Raw genomic sequence first — 17,810 nt, 5'->3', positions numbered from 1 at the left:
GTGATACTCAGCACATTCAAATGTGAAGGCGTACCAACCAAACGCTTTATTTATTAGCTTTCCAAAACCTTCGTTCATTTCAGGTGTACTAAAACTTGAACTCCCAGGTGAAAAGGCATTTTAAATTAAACTTTTCAGCCGGGAGTACCTGGCCAATTTTAATTCACACAGTATCTGGAGATGATAGTTGCACGTCTCAGAGACATGCAGTTGGCGATGTCTACATTATACTTCATAGATATTACTATATTTTTCTTTTGTAAACAGCAATAGAAGAATCTGTTCGTAATTCTTGAAAATATGTTGGTTGAAAGAAAGCTGAACGTTAGGGAAAAAACTTTTTTTTCGAGCTATTGAACAAGTACTACAAGTACTATTGAACTATTGAACTATTAAACTATCGAGCTATTGAACAAGTACTATTCGCCCCGCATGCTCATATGTTTGTAGCTTTTAAAAATCACCCAAACGTAAAAGAAGGGCACGTACCTTGCTCTCCGGGGACCTGGAAAACACAAGGATACAAGAACGACGTCAGTAATCGCACTAATTCGGGTAAAAGAAGTGTTTTTTAATCTAACATTGCGTACAGCCGGTAAAACGCTTGTCTATAACAGCGACTTCAACTTCAACCAGCTACATCCGAAAACTGCCGAAACATACTCGTTCCAAACATGTCGGAGGCAAAAGCGAAGGGCTAAGACTTCAGAATTCCGCAGTAGTTTTATTCAAATCCCGCTCCGGCGGGGCAGGACAGGGCTGAAAGTACGAAAGCTGTGTTATAGACAAGCCTTTTACCGGCTGTACATAAAGGTGGAAGCCGAGCACGAGCGATAAGGTGACACACACATGCAACAAACGAGGTAACAAACGAGTCCGTAACAAACGACTCCGTAAAACAGTGGACACATGGTTTTCCATGACATATTGCCCATCTCTGAGCACGGAAGTGATACTTCAACAAGTTAAATCCGCATCTGGCTACCACTTGCAACAATGTCGTAGGCGTCAGACATAAACTTTGAGCTCCTTTCCGGTGTTTTCTAAGAGTGCCCGGAAGCTCTCAGCGTGCTCGTGGCAGATCTGTAATGACACGGGTATATACGGCAACGAAATCTATTCGGTGGGGACGCACCTCTGGTGGTGGAAGATCCGAGCCCTTGTCCGTTAGCGACTCACTGGACGTGTCTCGCTGGCCAGTGTCTCCACCTCCGTGGCCCGAGTGCTGGTCGTGCCCATGCTCGTCAACGCCGTCGATCGTCTGCTGTCCTCCGTGCTCCCCTACTTCGGTGATCGTCTGCTGACCTTGATGATAATGTCCATGCGACAGGTTGCTGGCATGGGCACCCAAATAGTCTGCACGTAAGAAAAATGTTCACATGCGCTGCATTTCTAATTCTTCACGCGGGTTTTTTTTGCGCGCTTTCGCAGGCGTTCCCGCCCATTTCTACTGCTACTGTATATTTACTTTTCCTACATTTAGTATCTATTTTCTCCCCGTCCTGTTCAAAACATTTATCACAAGGTTGTAGTGGTCTGTCTTAATCTGCGCCTTACGCAGTCCTCTCATGTGTTCACCTTATACAGCGCTATTTTTGCGGTTGTGGGCGGCTGTTCAATGTTGCGATTTCCTCCACGCACCGAAACGGGGATTTTAAACGAAGCAGCCTCGTCTACGTGGGTAATGAGGCGTTCAAGAAGCGGCTTCTTAAACATCACTGGTGCCACGTGGGGCAGCATACACTTACCCGGCACGCAAGGTGGCACGAAGGGTGGATCCCAGCGCCCTTGTAGACTGCACCGGTAAACTTCGGCGGCGCCGGGCGGTTGGAAGACGAAGCCTGATGGACACGATACTCGACACAGGGTTTCCACGTGTGTGTGGTTGCAGTGCCACGAAGAGCCTCCGGCACCGAGTATGTGGCCGTCGCACAGGGTGATGGCTGCGTGCGCGACAAAAATAGTCTACACTCCGGACTTAATATCCTGTCGAAGCTGTTTAAGATACGTCCTAGCATTACGGGGGATCATTTTACAAAATGGCGTAACATTTAAGGCAGAACGCGCTGAAACACTTCTGAAAAGCGAACTGCATATGTATCTCTGAGGCTGAAAAAAAATGTGTTGCGGGTGTGGCGTAAACTAGTTTTCAGAAAGCAAGTGCGAAGTTTTGCTATCCCAAATTCAAAGCAGATTGAACACGCTCGGCGCCAAATGCGGCTCATTTTCAATAACGAATTAAAAATAATTGTCAGTGCATTGCATTGTGCCACTGGGAGAATGAAAAAATAGCCGTTTTCACGTGCTTCATCTCTGCTGTTAATTTCGCTTGTCGGTTTATTCAGAACGCAGTTAACTTTCAGTCTGTTACGTCGTATATTGACTGCACAATTTTATTTACTAAATTCCGATCGAAGGCACGTTAAACTGATGAATAACCAGAGCGTCGAAGAAATACGGCGTTAAAGTGGCTCCTTCTGCTGCGCCACTGTGGCATGCTTCAAGGGTGTAAGCGTTTGAGCCACTCAAACGCCATTGCCTCCCCCCCCCCCCCTTCCAAAAAAAAAAAAGAATATATATTTGCCTTGCCAGTCATGTTAAGCACAACAGAAAATGCTGCAGAAATTGACGTTAATGCACCGCTAACAATTTCACGCACAAAAGTAGGCGTCGCCTGCTGTCAGCGCTTACGAAGCGTACGTCACCGTTCCATCCTACCATCATTCTACCCCCACCCTTCCCCGCAAAAATTCAGCCAAGGGAGAGCCCCGCTGGGGTTACCCGAATCCCAATGTCAGCTGACGTTACAATGTATTGAAATTATAGTTTGGTCCCGTCTAATCTGGCGGCAACCACGAGAATTGCATCCGGGAAATTATCACGGCAGTTTTTATAACAGCTGGCTGGCCTAAACTTCCATGAATAATATTACCTCCGAACGTAACCTAACATAACCTAACCCCACCTAACCTAGCCTAACGTAACCTAACCTATTCTACCCCACCTAACGTATCATAACCTACCGAAATCCAGCCCAACTGCAACAAACCTAACTTAACCCAGCCCAACGACACAAAACAAAACCAATATTAAACCCAATCCAACCATTCTAGAAGTCGTGTGCGTCGACCTCTGGATATGGTCATAACCAGAATAAAAAAAGCCTTAACAAAATAACGATGAGCGAAAACTTCAAAAATTCTAATAGCTAAAAAAACACTGTCCCCCAACCGGACTCCAACCTGACCCGTCTTGTTTAAAAGCAGATGCTATACCAGTACCACAGCGCCACAGGCGCAGCTGTAGGAACGAGTTTTTGGGGGAATAGTTGTCCCAGAGAATATTCGGGTGGCGTGCTTAGCCAATCCCAGGCACCTGCCGTGAAACATTTCTGAGGCTAATTGTCGCGGTTGCCGTGATAATAGGCACTACTTTATTGTTTTATGAAAATTGGATGACTGATTGAACAAAATGGTTGGTTGATAGCAATTGACTAGTTAAAAATTACTATAAAGGCCACTTGATTAGGCATTGATTAACCACTGAAATAACCCTCGAAACACAGGAGCCTGACCCATAAAATAGGGGTGAGAGGCGCTTACACAAAAATCCCGCGCCATCTCCACTCACGTGAAACAAGAGGAGGGGCGAAGCATGCAGTGTGTAAGTGTACTCTTGGCGCCTTGGCGTTATTGCGAACGGAAATGAAACCATTGAGGGGTAGAGGTACACAGGTTTGCTGTAAAAGTCTCGTGTATTTGAAGCACGAAGCGTTCCAGCGCGAGCTGTAGACGAGTGTCCCGGTGTTTTTTTCTAATACGCGTTACGTTCGAGCGCGCGGCGTAAACGGGTGTCCCGGTGTTTTAGTACCGTGACTATATGACACAGCGGTTACGACGACATGAGACGCCGACAGCCCAAGCCTCTAAGGGGCTGTGGCTTCGCCCCTAATATAATTGCGCATACACTGGGACATATCCAATGGGCACATGTTCCAACTTTTGAACGACTTGCATACCGAATGTAGCGATGCTGCACTGAGTGCTGCTGCTGATGCTGCTGCAGTAAAGAAGCCTGTGACCAATACTCACGGTATTGGCAGTGATCTCCTCGGTACTGGTTGGAGCAGACGCAGCGATTGTTTCCATAGCACTTGCCTCCGTGAAGACAAGGTGGCTGGCAGACACCTGAGAGGGAAGCAACAAAAACGCTAATAATTCCTTCTTTCCTCACTTCAGGGTCCGCTGTCAATAGCAAGTTCCCTGCCGATTGATGATGATTATGATGATGATGATGATGTTGACGATGCCCTCCCAGTTTTTGGCACGTACCCACAGGGAGGGATTGACCAGGGCTAAATACCTTGGTTGGTTGGTTGGCGTCCTCAAGGGGTGGCACATACCCACGCGGGGTGTTGACGAAGAAGCTCCCAAAAAAATTTAGGCTGTGACTTAAATTAATTTAATTGAGTAAAAAACAAGAAAACAGACAAGAGTGTATTGAAATGTAATATAGAGTCAGACAGAAAATTATGCGAAAAAATTCATCAGCCATTGCACTCTGTAAAGCTAAATGACCAGCGAAGCTTCAGTGCGGTCTATACGGGGCGTCTCCGTTGCTACGACAGTAGAAAGGGGAAATTCAAAATGCAGAATGGCAGCTTGTCTTCGCAACTAGACCGCTGCCCCGGGGAGAGGGAGAAAACTAGAAACGCCAGCGCTACGGACACCGACAATTTAAAGAGAGGGCGGCGCGAACGTAAACGTGGCCGGCGTGGGTCGCGCAGCGGCAAAAAAAAGAATAAGATCTATACTGACTGGACTTGAAATGGTGCCTATTAATAACTAATCAACAAATAATATACATCCAAGAGATGAGACGTGAAAGCTAGGGGCTCAATCAAGATTTTTAGCAGCGTATGGACTTTGATGGCGACCCCGCAATAACAGCACCCACACCGGGACGTTCGTTCTCTAACACCTCGCACTTCAAAGACACGTGAACTTTTTGTTTACAGACATGGTCAGTACATGGAACCCTAGCCACACAATTATACTTCGCTCGAAAATAGCGAACTAGCAGGAAAAATGGCCGGTGGCCGCTACCCCAGAATGCTTTTAGCTTGCACGCTGTACAATTCCCGTGCAGGGTTGAGTCACAACTTGTGGAAATTTATTCGGAACACGGTAAGCACACTCCTCCGCCAGAACCGCATTGTCGGGAAACAAACGCGTCCACACCGCACGCTGCTTTGGTCCGGCTGCAAATGCTTCGGCCCAGCTATGTCCCCATAGATGTCACGTCTGTATGCAAGCGACGCCACGCGACGTATTTAAAAAAAAACCCCGGGCCATCTCCACGAACGGGAAACCTCGGTAGGGGCGAAGCATGCAGTGCATAAGTGCATTCTCGACGCCTTGGTGTTTTCGCCAACGGAGATGAAATCGTTGGAAGGGGGGGGGGGGGGTAGAAGTATACAGTTTTGCTCGAAGCACGAAGGGTTCTAGCGCGAGGTGTTGGAAAACGAGTGTTCTGATGTGTTCTTTTAGTACGCGTTAAGTTCTAGCGCGAGGCGTTGGAAAACGAGTGTCCCGGTGTTTTAGTGCCGTGACTACGGCGACGACAAACGAGGACGACGAGAGGAGACGCCGACAGCCAGAGCCCCTGAGGGCTTCGCCCCTAAAAAGGTAGGAGAAAAAAACATGAAATTCAAATTTGTTGTCCACAGAAGAGCAGAAGCTTGGACTCGCAGGGACACCTTGCTGCTTGCCGATATGTTGTAAGCAGAATGGTATTCAAGCACTCAAGCGTAGGCATTGCACTTTGCTGAAATAGCCTGCGCCGGTCACACGCTCGCTATGCACTAAAACGGCGTTGCGTATACTGGGAATGGTGAGGGCAAGAGACAGAAAGGAATAGCGTTCACGAGCTCGTTGCACTGTAGCTTGCTCCTAAGCGGGGCGGGCATTCTTTGGGAAAACCGCACACCCGTCTTTTCTCTACACAACTTCCCGCAGGGCACTCTGTGCTTAACGCTGCATCGAGCGTGGTACGTCGCAATCTAGCTGTTTCCCTTGCGGGGCGGTGAGTAAACATCTCTGCTTTTGGTTATTACAATTTTGCAGCAGCAGCCCTGCTACCGCCACCACACATTGGCACGTGCTTCTGGCGGTGCGGGTAAAGAAAATTTATTATAACCCACATATGCTACTGCTGCTACCTCGGGCTTCACGGGTGGCGCAAAGCCCGGTGGTAGATCCCTGGCAGAAAACATTTTTTAGTTGATATTTAAACTTCTCGCGTGCAGCATTACACGTCAGTGACAATCGTGAAAAAGGACGTGTTTTTATCGGAGTTCCGCATCCAGATAGAAAATGGTGCGAATGATTTGGTTGAATTTTGTTTTCTACGTCAAATTTTTAATAGAAGCTTCCCTGTTACGCCGGTAATCCAACGTTATAAAAGGAGTCCTTAGAGTTTCAGCAGCTCAGAAAGCGGCCACGTGAAAGAGAACATCTTTCACCGTGACCTCGGCTCAGCGTGCATGCCGGCGCGAGGGACGGCGGACAAAGCAACGGGTTTCAAACTAAGGCAGCGACAACTGCTCGCGAGCGCGAGACTAGCAGACGATGGCGTGCTGTTTCCCGTGAATTCTCCAGCCGCATGCAAATGCGCTCAGCGCCTGCCCATACCGGTAAATTAATTATTACTTCGAAGCAGTATATGTGAACCCTCCCAGTTTTCGTTCCGGTAGATCCGCTTTACTCGGCGTCACTGCGGGGGTCCTCCTCGCAACCGTCGACCCCTCTTTCACAACTCTTACGTCCCTCGCCACCATCGATGCCTCTTTCACAAGTTGCGCAGCCGGTTGACAACGGCAGTAGCGCCGTTATCACATGGTTGTGGAAAACCAACAGAAGCACAAATGGGCGCTAAAACGACCGAACATGTAGCCGCCGCCGCCGCTGCCCCCTGAAATTCTACCTCCCCGAGTAGCTCAAAGAGCAACGCCTCAAAGAGCAACATGCCCGATTGGAACGCCGGCGTGAGTCCATAATTCTTCTTAAGCTTGGAAGGCTTTCCGAGAGACATTTTCGCGTTTGTATTTTGAGCCTGAGTTTGCGTCCATCACCTATTGCCGTTATATGCGTGCATGGGTTGAGGTTGGAAAGAGGGGTCGTGCACGCACAGCTGGGTTTCGTGCTGCTGCCGATGGCATCCCCGTCGTGCTGGTAGGAGATTTAAGTGCGAAAGTCTCATGTCTCAATGCGCACTGTCAGCTGTGCTCCGTAATCAATCGGTTTGGGCGTGGTTTGGTGTGTTACACAGATAGTAAGATGCCTACGACGGGGGAGGGACACGGACGGCCACATGTTTGTCCGCTAGAATAAAGCTCGAGGCCTCCCAAATTTCAACTCTCTATTAGACGGGGGCATGTCGTTCGCTTGGCGAAAGAAGAGCGGAAATTGAAGAAGCGTCGGCACCAACAGAAGCAGGAGTGGGCGCGAAAACAACAGAAAGCCGCTGCCGCTGCCGCCGCCGTTACCGCTTCAAGTTCCAGCCTGTCGAGTAGCTGCGAATCCTTCCCGCACGAATACCAACTTGCCAGTTTGGAACGCCGACGGGAGCGAATATTAATTGTTCAGCTTAAAGGGCTTTCAGAGCGACATTTTCGGTGGTGTCTGTCACTTCTAAGCGAGCGCAAATATCCGGTGTCAGGTTCATGCGTGCAGGGGTCGGCAGTAAAGGGAGGGGGGGGGGGGTGCACGTGCAGCTATTTGTGTCGTGCCCATACTGATGACTTATAAATTGTCCGTTGTGCTGGCAGTAGGTTTAAACGTGGGCGTCAGACAGCTGAATGCGACCTGTCTGGTGTATTCACTGGTTGAGCGGACTGGGTGGGCGTGTTACACGGACAGTTAGATACGTACGATGGAGAGTGAAACAGACAGCTCCATGTTTATCCGCTATAATTAAGCTTGGGCTCTTCAAAGTACCATTCAGCTAATTGGCTAAGAAGCATGCTCAGCCTCAAATTACAAACAAACGTGTTTTGTTTTGTGTTCTCAGCAGACTACGTACAGCTTCGCAGGTCATCATTCTTCACACAGCGCAAGGGCACTAATTTTTTTATTAATAATACCCTAAATGGCCCTGTCAAGGGGCGTTACATGAAAAGTAGGCAGATTATTCGTTCCATGGCTTGTTCGGGTACGCTAAATTAACAGACAGCATTGTAAGGATGTCTATAATTAGACGTCTGAATAGGAGTTAAGCGACGAAAACTATAACGGCGTAGCGGCCACTACCGCGGATCGTAGCAGTCATGTCAACGGAAGCGCGCCGCGGTTTTGAACAATCAAATACATTATTATAATAAGCGGTACCTGGAAGGTAGCCTAGAATTTTGTGCAATTTGAAAGATGTCGTAAGCTAGACACCTTAAGTCCAAAGAATGCATATTTTACGTTAGAAGGTTACTTCCTCAAATTCCAAAAGTGGCGTCCGTTTCATAGCCACGTTTACAAACATTTACCTCAGCAGTTCTGTACACTGATACCCATAGTTATGATATATTATCAGTTAGTCAATGGGTGCACCTGTAGACGCGACCAAACTATGTACGATATCTAGGCACGCTTGGGGTGACTTAGGTATTGTCGTGAGCTGAAGTTTACGTACCACGGGAGCGGTGGCCAAAAATGACCGCTGCGCCATCTGGGTGCGCGACGCCGGTCGAGACCGCGCACGGCGCCGGCGCGGCGTAGCAGTCACGCGCACATGCCGCTATCGCTCATTTTTTGGCGATTGCCTCACGCTCCGATAAATTCGCACCAGAGGAACCTCGGCGCCCGTATGCAGGCTGCTGGTCAACACACCTTCGTGGAAACCGCATGCTCGTGCAATCGCCGGTAACGCTGATCAGCTGGCAGCGTTGGTGCGCCGGTGATTATCTCACGCTTGTAGTTTTTTTTTTCAACTCCTCCGCATCATATATATTAAGCAGAAAATGAAGCATAAAAAAAATCTATGTGCAGTCGAAGAAAGCAATGCACTATATTTGACCTCAAAGACCACTGTGCGGAGTTTACCGTACTCCTTCTAGTTAGTTCACGCTGGACTTATAAACGTTCGGAAATATCGGCGGCTGTGAATACATCGTTCCAGTGAACAGTTCGAGCTCGTTAACCGCATTCTTCAAAAACCATTTCAAATGAAATTATACGAAGGTTGACTGCGTCAACGACTCCTTAATCGGCGGGATTGAGCTTTACTTCAGTCGACTTCATACATATTTAGTAGTCGAAGTTTTAATACGATAACATGAAGGCACCGCTTCCGAATCCGTTAGAGCAGCTTAACCAGGTTCGAAGAAACTGCCAGGAAAATTGAATTGTAGCAGTCACATTTCTGTCTGCTACGATAATTCTGTAACAATTAATGCCAAGTTTTATAAATCTAATTCCAACAAACTATGTTTAATTGCCGACTAGAAATGACCGCGTTTAGTTTCTCGAGCTAATTTTCTAAATACCTTCGTAAAAATAGGAAAAATCTTAAGTCGCTATATATCGTACATTTTAATCACATTAGTTTATCAAAAGAAGAAATAAAACAACATGGCCACGTCAGCTTAGCTGGATGCATTCATGTCATCTATGAATTAGTGGGCTGCCTTTTTTGCTTTTATTAATTAAGAAGCAAGTTATAAAATGCTCCAAAAGCACAATATAAACTGTTTCACATACCAATAACCCGTGTGGTATTCTTTTCCTGTTTAAAATTTATTTGAAACATACAAACTGCCAAAACACGCACACACACCGACACATTGGTCCCTAATAACCTGCTTTGTTCTATTTGGTGGGTGTCCTTCCCGAAAACATAAGTGGTAGAACAAGGTGAAATGTGAACAACTGCGGGATTTGGTGACGGGGCTTGGGGGTTTGTGGCAGCTGAATAGCATAGGATTAATTGTAATGTAATGGGAAGCCTATTTCATCATTAGGGGACACTTTTTCCCTGCAGCAGGAGCAAATTTAGCAATACAAGCAAAATAACCCGTAGATCATCGTAAGATAAGAGAAAGGACCCACGTTGGTTGGCCTGTTTGTACGGACGTATTTACTGCAATGTTTTTCCCGTTGGGACCTTGTGATAGAGAAGAACTAATAAAATGCTACGAGCTAAACGCTGCCCCAGCACGCTAAGTCAGGTGAGCCCCAGGTGCGCCCCACCGTTTTCAGAGATAGGGTGATACCCGGCAGTGTTGCCCTAACTACGCAGCGTACTTTCCCTGGCGCTGACTTATTGAAGCAAGAAGCAGTGGCCAAGGAGAAAATGATAGTGGCATGCATGCAATACTGGTAACTGGTAAGCCGCGCCTGCGCTGTGAGCGGCCTCGACAGCTGAGTCCCGCAACCAGATGGCGCAGCGGTTAATTTTGGTCGCCGCTCCCGTGATCCGTAAAATTCAGCTCATCACAGTACACGCAGGGGGTTTCATTCCCTGCGCGCCCTCTCTTTCTAAAATTACGGGGATGCTTAGAACTTTCTAAGAATGTGAAGGTGAAAACCTGGTTGCACCAGTTGTTGATCTGCTGTTTGTCTTTCTGTTGAACTCTGCGGCCGCGCCCGTCACCACTTGACCAGCCCCCTTCAGAGCCCGCTCCGAAGCTCGTTACGCTCGCTAGCCATCTCCAGGAGCACACTGTTCGCCCCTGTCGATACCTTCAACTTAATACAACTGGCTCGTATTGCACGTGCGGAAGAGCCACACGTTTCTTTGTGGCGGCTGTTTCCCTTACCTGACAAGAGCTGCTACGCTCTTTCTCAGAACCCTCCACCGACACTCCTACTGCACTCGGCACTTTTTTTTTTCGGACGATGCTGTGCAGCTCACAACGATTTTTGTACCTTACGCGTTCCCTAAAATATAGAGATCTGCGGCTTTAGCCTTAACATGAACTTGGATCGGGACATTTTTACAGCCTGTCGCTACCTGCTAAACACCTCGGACTGTGTGATTTTGTATAATGAAATGACTGATTGATTGTAGGGTTTAACGCGCCGACGCAACGCAGGCGATGAGGCGCGCCGTAGTGGAGGGCTCCCGAATAATTTTGACCACCTGGGGATCTTTAACGAGCGCCGAAATCTCGTACGCACGGGCATTTTTGCTTTTTGCCTCTATCAGAAAAGCGGCCGCCGCGGCCGGGAATCCAACCCGCGACCAGCGCAACGGCTTAGCCACTGAGCCACCGCGGCGGGTGTATAATGAAATGAGATGCCTGTGTAAAACGCCCGTACATGGTGTATGCTGTTATTATCGGGGTGCAGCAGTTTTCAGTTCTTTCAATGCACCCTTAACCCACGTCTAAAAAAATTTCACAAGTCTACGTTAGTTCTTTTTGTATCATCATCGTCGTCATCGTCGTAATCATCATCATCATCATTATCAGCCTGCTCAGGCCCACTGCAGGACGAAGGCCTCTCCTACTGAACTCCAATCGCTCCTGTCCTGCGCTACTCGAGTCCACACTTTACCCCCGAAGTTCCGTATTTAATCCCGCCATCGTGTTATTGGTTTTCCCCTTCTTCTATGCCCCTCTCTTGGTAACTACTTCGTTACCCTAATTGTCCACCGGTTGTCGGCTCGTCTCACTACATGGCCAGCCCAAGTCCATTTCTTCTTCTTTATTTGAACTATGATATCGTCAACTCTAATTTGTTCTCTGGTCCAGGTAGATCGTTTCTTGTCCTGAGTGTTATTCCTAACATTATTCGTTCCATGGCCCGTTAAGCGGACGTAAGTTTGCTTTCAAGTTGTTTAGTAAGGCGCCAAGTTTCAGCTTCATACGTCATAACCGGCAGTATGCACTGGTTGTAGATTTTTCTTTATGAGTGACAGAGGTAGCATAGTTTTCATTATGTGGGAGTGCTTACCGAGTGCTCCCCAGCCCACGCCTATTCTGCGCCGGATTTCTTTCTCGTGGTTTGGGTCAGAACTAACCATCTGTCCAAGCTAGCTATATTTTGTAACTTCTAGCGCTTCATTTCCTACGCTGAAGAAGACGTTCTTGGAATGCTTATTCTTGATTACTTTAGATTTATTTGTATTTATTGTTATCCCCACGGCCGTGCTTTCTGATTGTAGTTCCTCAAGCATTGTTTACAGATGTTCGGCAGTCACTCTGCAATACTACGTCGTCCGCAAACCTCAAATGGCTCAAGTATTCCCTGTTTATATTTAATCCTATGTTTTCCCAGTCAAGCTTTCTAAATACCCCCTCCGAACATGCTGTGAAGAGTTTTGGGGAGATGGTATCTCCCTGTTACTCCCTTACGGATCGGAAATTTATCACTTTGCTTGTGGAGCGTTACCCTGCCCGTGAATCCCTTATATATATCTTATAGAAGTCTTATGCAGTTTTCCTCTATTTCCTTGTCTTTAGTGCTTCTAAAACGGCAGGGTGAGTACGAAATCAAACGCTTTCTCATAATCTATAAATACCATCTAAAGGGGTTTAGTGTACTCAGTGAGTTTTTCTATCCCTTGGTTGTCGACATGGATGTGACCCATGCTTGAGTACCCTTTCCTAAACCAAGCCTGCTCTCTGGGTTGATGGGAATCCAGGCTGTCACCGATGCGGCAAACTATAACTTTGGTTAACAGCTTGTAAAGAACTGAGAGTAGGTTGATGGTTCTGTAATTCTTGTGGTCCTTGGGATCTCCCTTCTTATGAATCAGAATAATGTTGGTGTTTTTCTAGGCTATGGGCACTTTTGGAGTCTTGAAGCATTCCGAAAAGAGTACAGCAAACTTTTTCACTAGAATATCTCCTCCCTCCTTCAAAAGAGCTACAGTTGTGCCGTAGTCACCTGCAGCTTTTCCTATTTTCATGCCTTTGAGAGCCTTTCCGAATTCCTCTCTAGTTACTAGTGGGACATTGCAAGTTGAGCTTGTATTCTAAGAGCTCCCCCTGATCTAACGTCACTGGCATACAGCCTGGTGAACAATCGTTCTGCTACCTCAATTATCTAGTCCAAGTTGTGCATAACGCTTATCTCTGCGCACCTCTGAGTTTTGTACATCCTGTCTTTTCTGACAACTAGCTTTCTGTTAGTTTCTTTCAAGCTTCTTCCTATTTGCAGCGTTTACTCGATCACTGCCATGTTATATGCACGAATGTCTTTGTTTTATTTCTGTTAATCAGTTTTGACAGCTCGGCTAATTCAATCTGATCCACCGTACTTGACACTTTCATGTTCTTACGTTTTGGCAATTAGTTCCTTCGTTTTCTTAGTTAGTTTTTCAGTTTGTTCTCTACATGTTGCTTCTCCCACAGCTGCTGCTGATTCACTGAGTGCCGATCTTAGGTTGTCATTCAGCTTGTCTGCACTGACCTCGCTCTGCTCGTTCAACAGCGAGAATTTGTTTTGAAGAGTGTTTTTAAACTCCTGCGATCTCGCTCTGACTGATTCCATGCGGGGTTTCTTAGTTTTCACGAGTTTCGTTCTGTCTCTTCTGATTCATCCTTAGCTTTCATCGAACAATACTGTGATCGCTGCTCCGAATCTTACTTAGTTCCTCTACGTCTTGCACGATACCCGGGTGGTCACTTAGAATGAAGTCACTTTCGTTTTTTGGTTGTACCATCGGGACTTTTCCATGTCCGTTTCCTATTCCTTCGTTTGTAGAAGAATTGTTTCATTAACCTCAGAGTATTTCTCTCTGCAAATCCCACCGGTGTAACCCCTCCGCTGTTGCGATTCTCTATTCATAAGTTTCCCACTGCCCTTTCTCCCATTTTCTTCTTACGCACCTTTGCGTTAAAGTCTCCCATCGCAATCGTGAACTGCGTTGTTGCCTTCTTCATTGCTGAATCGACGTCCTCGTAGAAGCTATCTACTGATTCATGATCATATCTGGTTGTTGGCGCATAGGCCTGTACTGTCTTCAACGTGTATCGCTTGTTTAGCGTGATCGCAACAGCCGCGACCATCTTGTTAATGCTGAAAAACTCCATGTTTCCTGATATTTTTCTGTGAATTAAATATCTCACTCCGTGTTGTTTCTTCTCTTGGGGTCCACTGTATAGCATAGAATATTCCCGTTAGTGAGCTCCATGAGCTCTTCTCCTGCCCTTCTAACTTAGCTTAACCCTGTAGTATCCCACTTAATGTCAGAGACCTCCTCTAGTAGTACAACTAAGTTTCCCTCGCTAGACAGAGTGCGTGCGTTGAACGTTGCCAGGGTCAAGTTCCAATGGCGGCCTGTCCGGACCCAGAGGTTCTTAGCAACCCCTGCTGTAGCGCTGTTCTGACCGCCGCCGTGGACAGGTGCTCTACAGCTGCTGGGGACTGAGTGCCGAGAGTTGAGTTGGTTAGTCATGAGAGGTGGCGGCCAACTACTACACCAGGGTGGTCTTTCTCTGGGGAGGGAGTGCTGTTTGTGTCCCCAAGAGCCTTCTTAGCATGGTTTAACCTAACTAGTGTAGCCTCTTAGTCTTAGGTATCCAGGATGATGGTTACTTCCGGAGCAGGCAGCTTTCCATACCAGCATAAGTTCGGCATAGAGAGCCAGGCAAAAAATAGCGAGACAGCGACAAAAGTTTCCCGCCGATGACGTTCTCACGCACGCCTGTAGTGATACTGAGCCAGCGTTTGTCGGTTTTGCTTTTTATACGCGTGGTTCTGAAGGAGTAAGTTGACACGCTGGCTTTCTGATGTTATATACTGAGGTCTGGCCGTCGGGAAGGTAAGCCACCGCCATGCTCAAGTGTATAACTACGAAAAAATGGCTGGTATAAAGCTTAGCTGGTCAAAGAGAAGCTGGCCAAGAGAAGCCGAGCTGTTTGAAGCTCAGGTCGCGCAGCTCTGTCTAAGCGTGTCTGCCATGAATGGAAGCTTCTCGAACGCACGGTGACTGCTTGTTTACATTTCGGCTTTTGGCTGTAACTTTACCAAAAATGCGTCTAGCGAGCTGATTTAACTTGTCAAGCTATTGAAACAGCAACGCGATAACGCGAGTATGGACTTTGATTGATTGATTGATTGATTGATTGATTGATTGATTGATTGATTGATTGATTGATTGATTGATTGATTGATTGATTGATTGATTGATTGATTGATTGATTGATTGATTGATTGATTGATTGATTGATTGATTGATTGATTGATTGATTGATTGATTGATTGATTGTGAGGTTTAACGCGCCGACGCTGCACAGACGATGAGGCGCGCCGTAGTGGAGGGCTCCGGATTAATTTTAACCACCTGGGGATCTTTTACGTGCGCCGAAGTCTCGAAGACACGGGCGTTCTTGCTTTTCGCCTCCATCAGAAGGGCGGCCGCCACCGCGGCCGGTAATCAAACTCGCGAGTATGGCCTTCAAAGGGTCACCTTGTCGCGGAAGTTAGCTAGGTTTGCTTGAAAGAGGAGTGCGAAAAGATTAGAACCTACATAAGAGATTTCCTGACGAAAATGTGAGAATTCGCGCAGCTTGTCTTTGTGTCAAAGTGTCCGACATCGCAACGCATGTGGTTTCCGACCGATTCCCAGGAACTACAATATTGCAAAAAACGCGAAGCCAGTGGGTCGCAAAGAACTCCTAGGCCTTGTCGGAATGTACGCATGGCGAGCGTTGGAGCCGAGGTGCGCACCTTCGCAGTCCGGAAACTGCCTGAGAGGCGTCCACTGCTTCGAGGCCATGTCGCAGTGCAGGGTCAGGTGGCGGGTCCCGTCCGGAAACTGGAATCCGGTCATGCAGTTGGCCGTGCACTGCCTGCAGTCAGCAGTGGGTGCGAAATGGTGCCCGTGAGTTAGTCAAGTTGATTTCCCCTCATCGTCTGTTAAACCACTTTCTTGCAATCCCAAAGCACACAAGCAGCAAGCCCTCCCGTGCAGCCTCTGCTCCTTAGGCCATACGCTTAGCTCCGCCATTTCCCCCGCCTTCTCCCACCCTCGCCTACTTTCCGAGTAGGTTCATTACACGCTTGTTGATTTGGCGGGATACAGAATGTAGCTGTGATGTCCACCGTGGCGGGTGGAGGAAGGAGGCTGCTGCTTTTCATAGTACTTGATGTACTGAATCTACCATGCACATTTCACTCCCCGTTTTCCTTGCTGACTACTGTGGACCCCCCTTGCCAGCGTACGCTACCAAATTTAGCCCTATAGCTTGTGGTTTCCAAAACACACAATGAGTTTTTTTCAGGAACCACTGAGCGAGTGTATTCGCTGTACGTAAAGCTCTTCTTCCCAGCGATTCTTAGTCATTATTCGTATAGAAGCGCCCTGTGACGAATATACCAGCGGCATTAGAAAATGTATTAGAAATTGCATGAATGATAAAAAAAACAGCCGAAACCACAGAGACCAATTAGTACAGGACGAGGGAATAAAGAAATTTCAAGAACAAATGCAAGCATAAAAGAAAGCAGACCAACACATTTACCAGAACAGTGTGGGTATTTTCTGAAAATTTCAATTTTCGTGCTTGCTTCCGTTCTTAGCTTTGTTTTGCAGCTCTTTATAGTTCTCAACATTGAAGTGGATAACTTTAATACAGCTGAACCTCGTGCACTCACTAGTTGCAAGAGCGGAAGCTTGGGCGAGTTGGTAATACATTGCATTGGCGGGAAGCGCGAATTAACACGAAGACAGAGAAGAGAACAACAACATAGACAAGACGAAGCGCTACTATCAACGGAAATTTACTTGGAAACGACACCACTTATATACAATAACATGGTGTTACTGAGGCACAAAGGACATATCGTGGAGCCTAAAAGATAGCCTTAAAACTATACATTGTCACTAGAAAACACAAAGCCATTTTACGCCAGTTCGTATTGCAGTTCTTTTGCTTACAGGGAAACAGACGGAACGCTGATGCAGTCGTCCCCTAATCTAAGAATTCGTAAGAATTCGCTTCGTCTTGTCTATGTTGTCGTTCTCTTCTCTGTCCTCGTGTTAATTCGCGCTTCCCGCCTATGCACTCACTAGTTCTTTCCTGCGGGGAGAATTTTGTTACCATGCGATCTTGCCCCGACCATTCCCGTTGCAGAAAAAAGTGCGATTTTCTATTTTACACAATTAGGGGCATGTCGGCTGCAGATAACACAGCGAGAAGAGCTGAAATTATTTTGTGAATCAGGTATGCCAACTATTTTAGGATCCTTGTTATCTTTACCTGAATGATCAATAACACCAAGGGAAAGTCAGAGGGCTTGGGTTGGGCTTGAGGACCAGCTGATTTCTTCGTTTTTTTTTTTTTTTTTTCACTGACATATATGTGCACAGGCGGACAGTCTACACTTCCAGATGGCTTCGTCCCAATTCCACATAAAAGTTCTGCTCGAGCGACTGACACGCTACAGGCTTCCTTATTCCTTACAAAAAAAAAAAAGAATTTCAAGTAACTCCACTGCGGCAATTCTCAGATAAATGCGTAAAGCTCTTTGCCATAAATCGGTCTCTTTAAAGTCGCGTTTACTGCTGTACACAAGGCTTTGCTAAGACATTTTTCCATGCGCAGTAGAAGCAATCTGATGCCGAAGCACCAAGTCGCTGTGGCATTTTATTAAATACCTTCGTTAGACCCCTGTATCGCTACGAAACGCTGATTACTGAGCCCCTTTGTCGATTTCACTAGTGTACACAAATGCGTTGCTGGGCAAACATATTTACGTCAATACAAGGAGTCTGGTAGCGAACAGTGAAAGGAAGGGCCTTATATATCCAACCTCGAAAAATACCCTTGTATTTCAACCAAGCCCCTTTAAAGTCGGATTCATAATTAC

The 17,810-nt window shown here is 46.9% G+C and overlaps 1 protein-coding gene across 2 annotated transcripts in view; it reads right to left on the bottom strand.

Moving 5' to 3' along the window:
* The window catches only part of LOC144139377 (hemocytin-like), a 224,618-nt gene that overhangs the window by 183,221 nt on the left and 23,587 nt on the right, over positions 1-17,810 (bottom strand). For both annotated transcript variants that reach the window (XM_077671743.1, XM_077671748.1), the window contains exons 4-8: positions 15,669-15,790; positions 4,092-4,187; positions 1,749-1,943; positions 1,136-1,356; positions 490-505 (exon numbers count right to left, since the gene is read on the bottom strand). In XM_077671743.1, coding sequence (XP_077527869.1) covers positions 490-505; positions 1,136-1,356; positions 1,749-1,943; positions 4,092-4,187; positions 15,669-15,790 — 650 coding nt within the window. The remainder of the gene's footprint in view (positions 1-489; positions 506-1,135; positions 1,357-1,748; positions 1,944-4,091; positions 4,188-15,668; positions 15,791-17,810) is intronic.

This window comes from Haemaphysalis longicornis, unplaced genomic scaffold (genome assembly GCF_048455015.1).
Source record: "Haemaphysalis longicornis isolate Haplotype H1 unplaced genomic scaffold, Haemaphysalis longicornis Haplotype H1 scaffold_1, whole genome shotgun sequence".
Lineage (NCBI taxonomy): Eukaryota > Metazoa > Arthropoda > Arachnida > Ixodida > Ixodidae > Haemaphysalis > Haemaphysalis longicornis.
The sequence above is the reverse complement of the archived record's forward strand: the minus strand, read 5'-3'. Positions and strand labels throughout refer to the sequence as shown.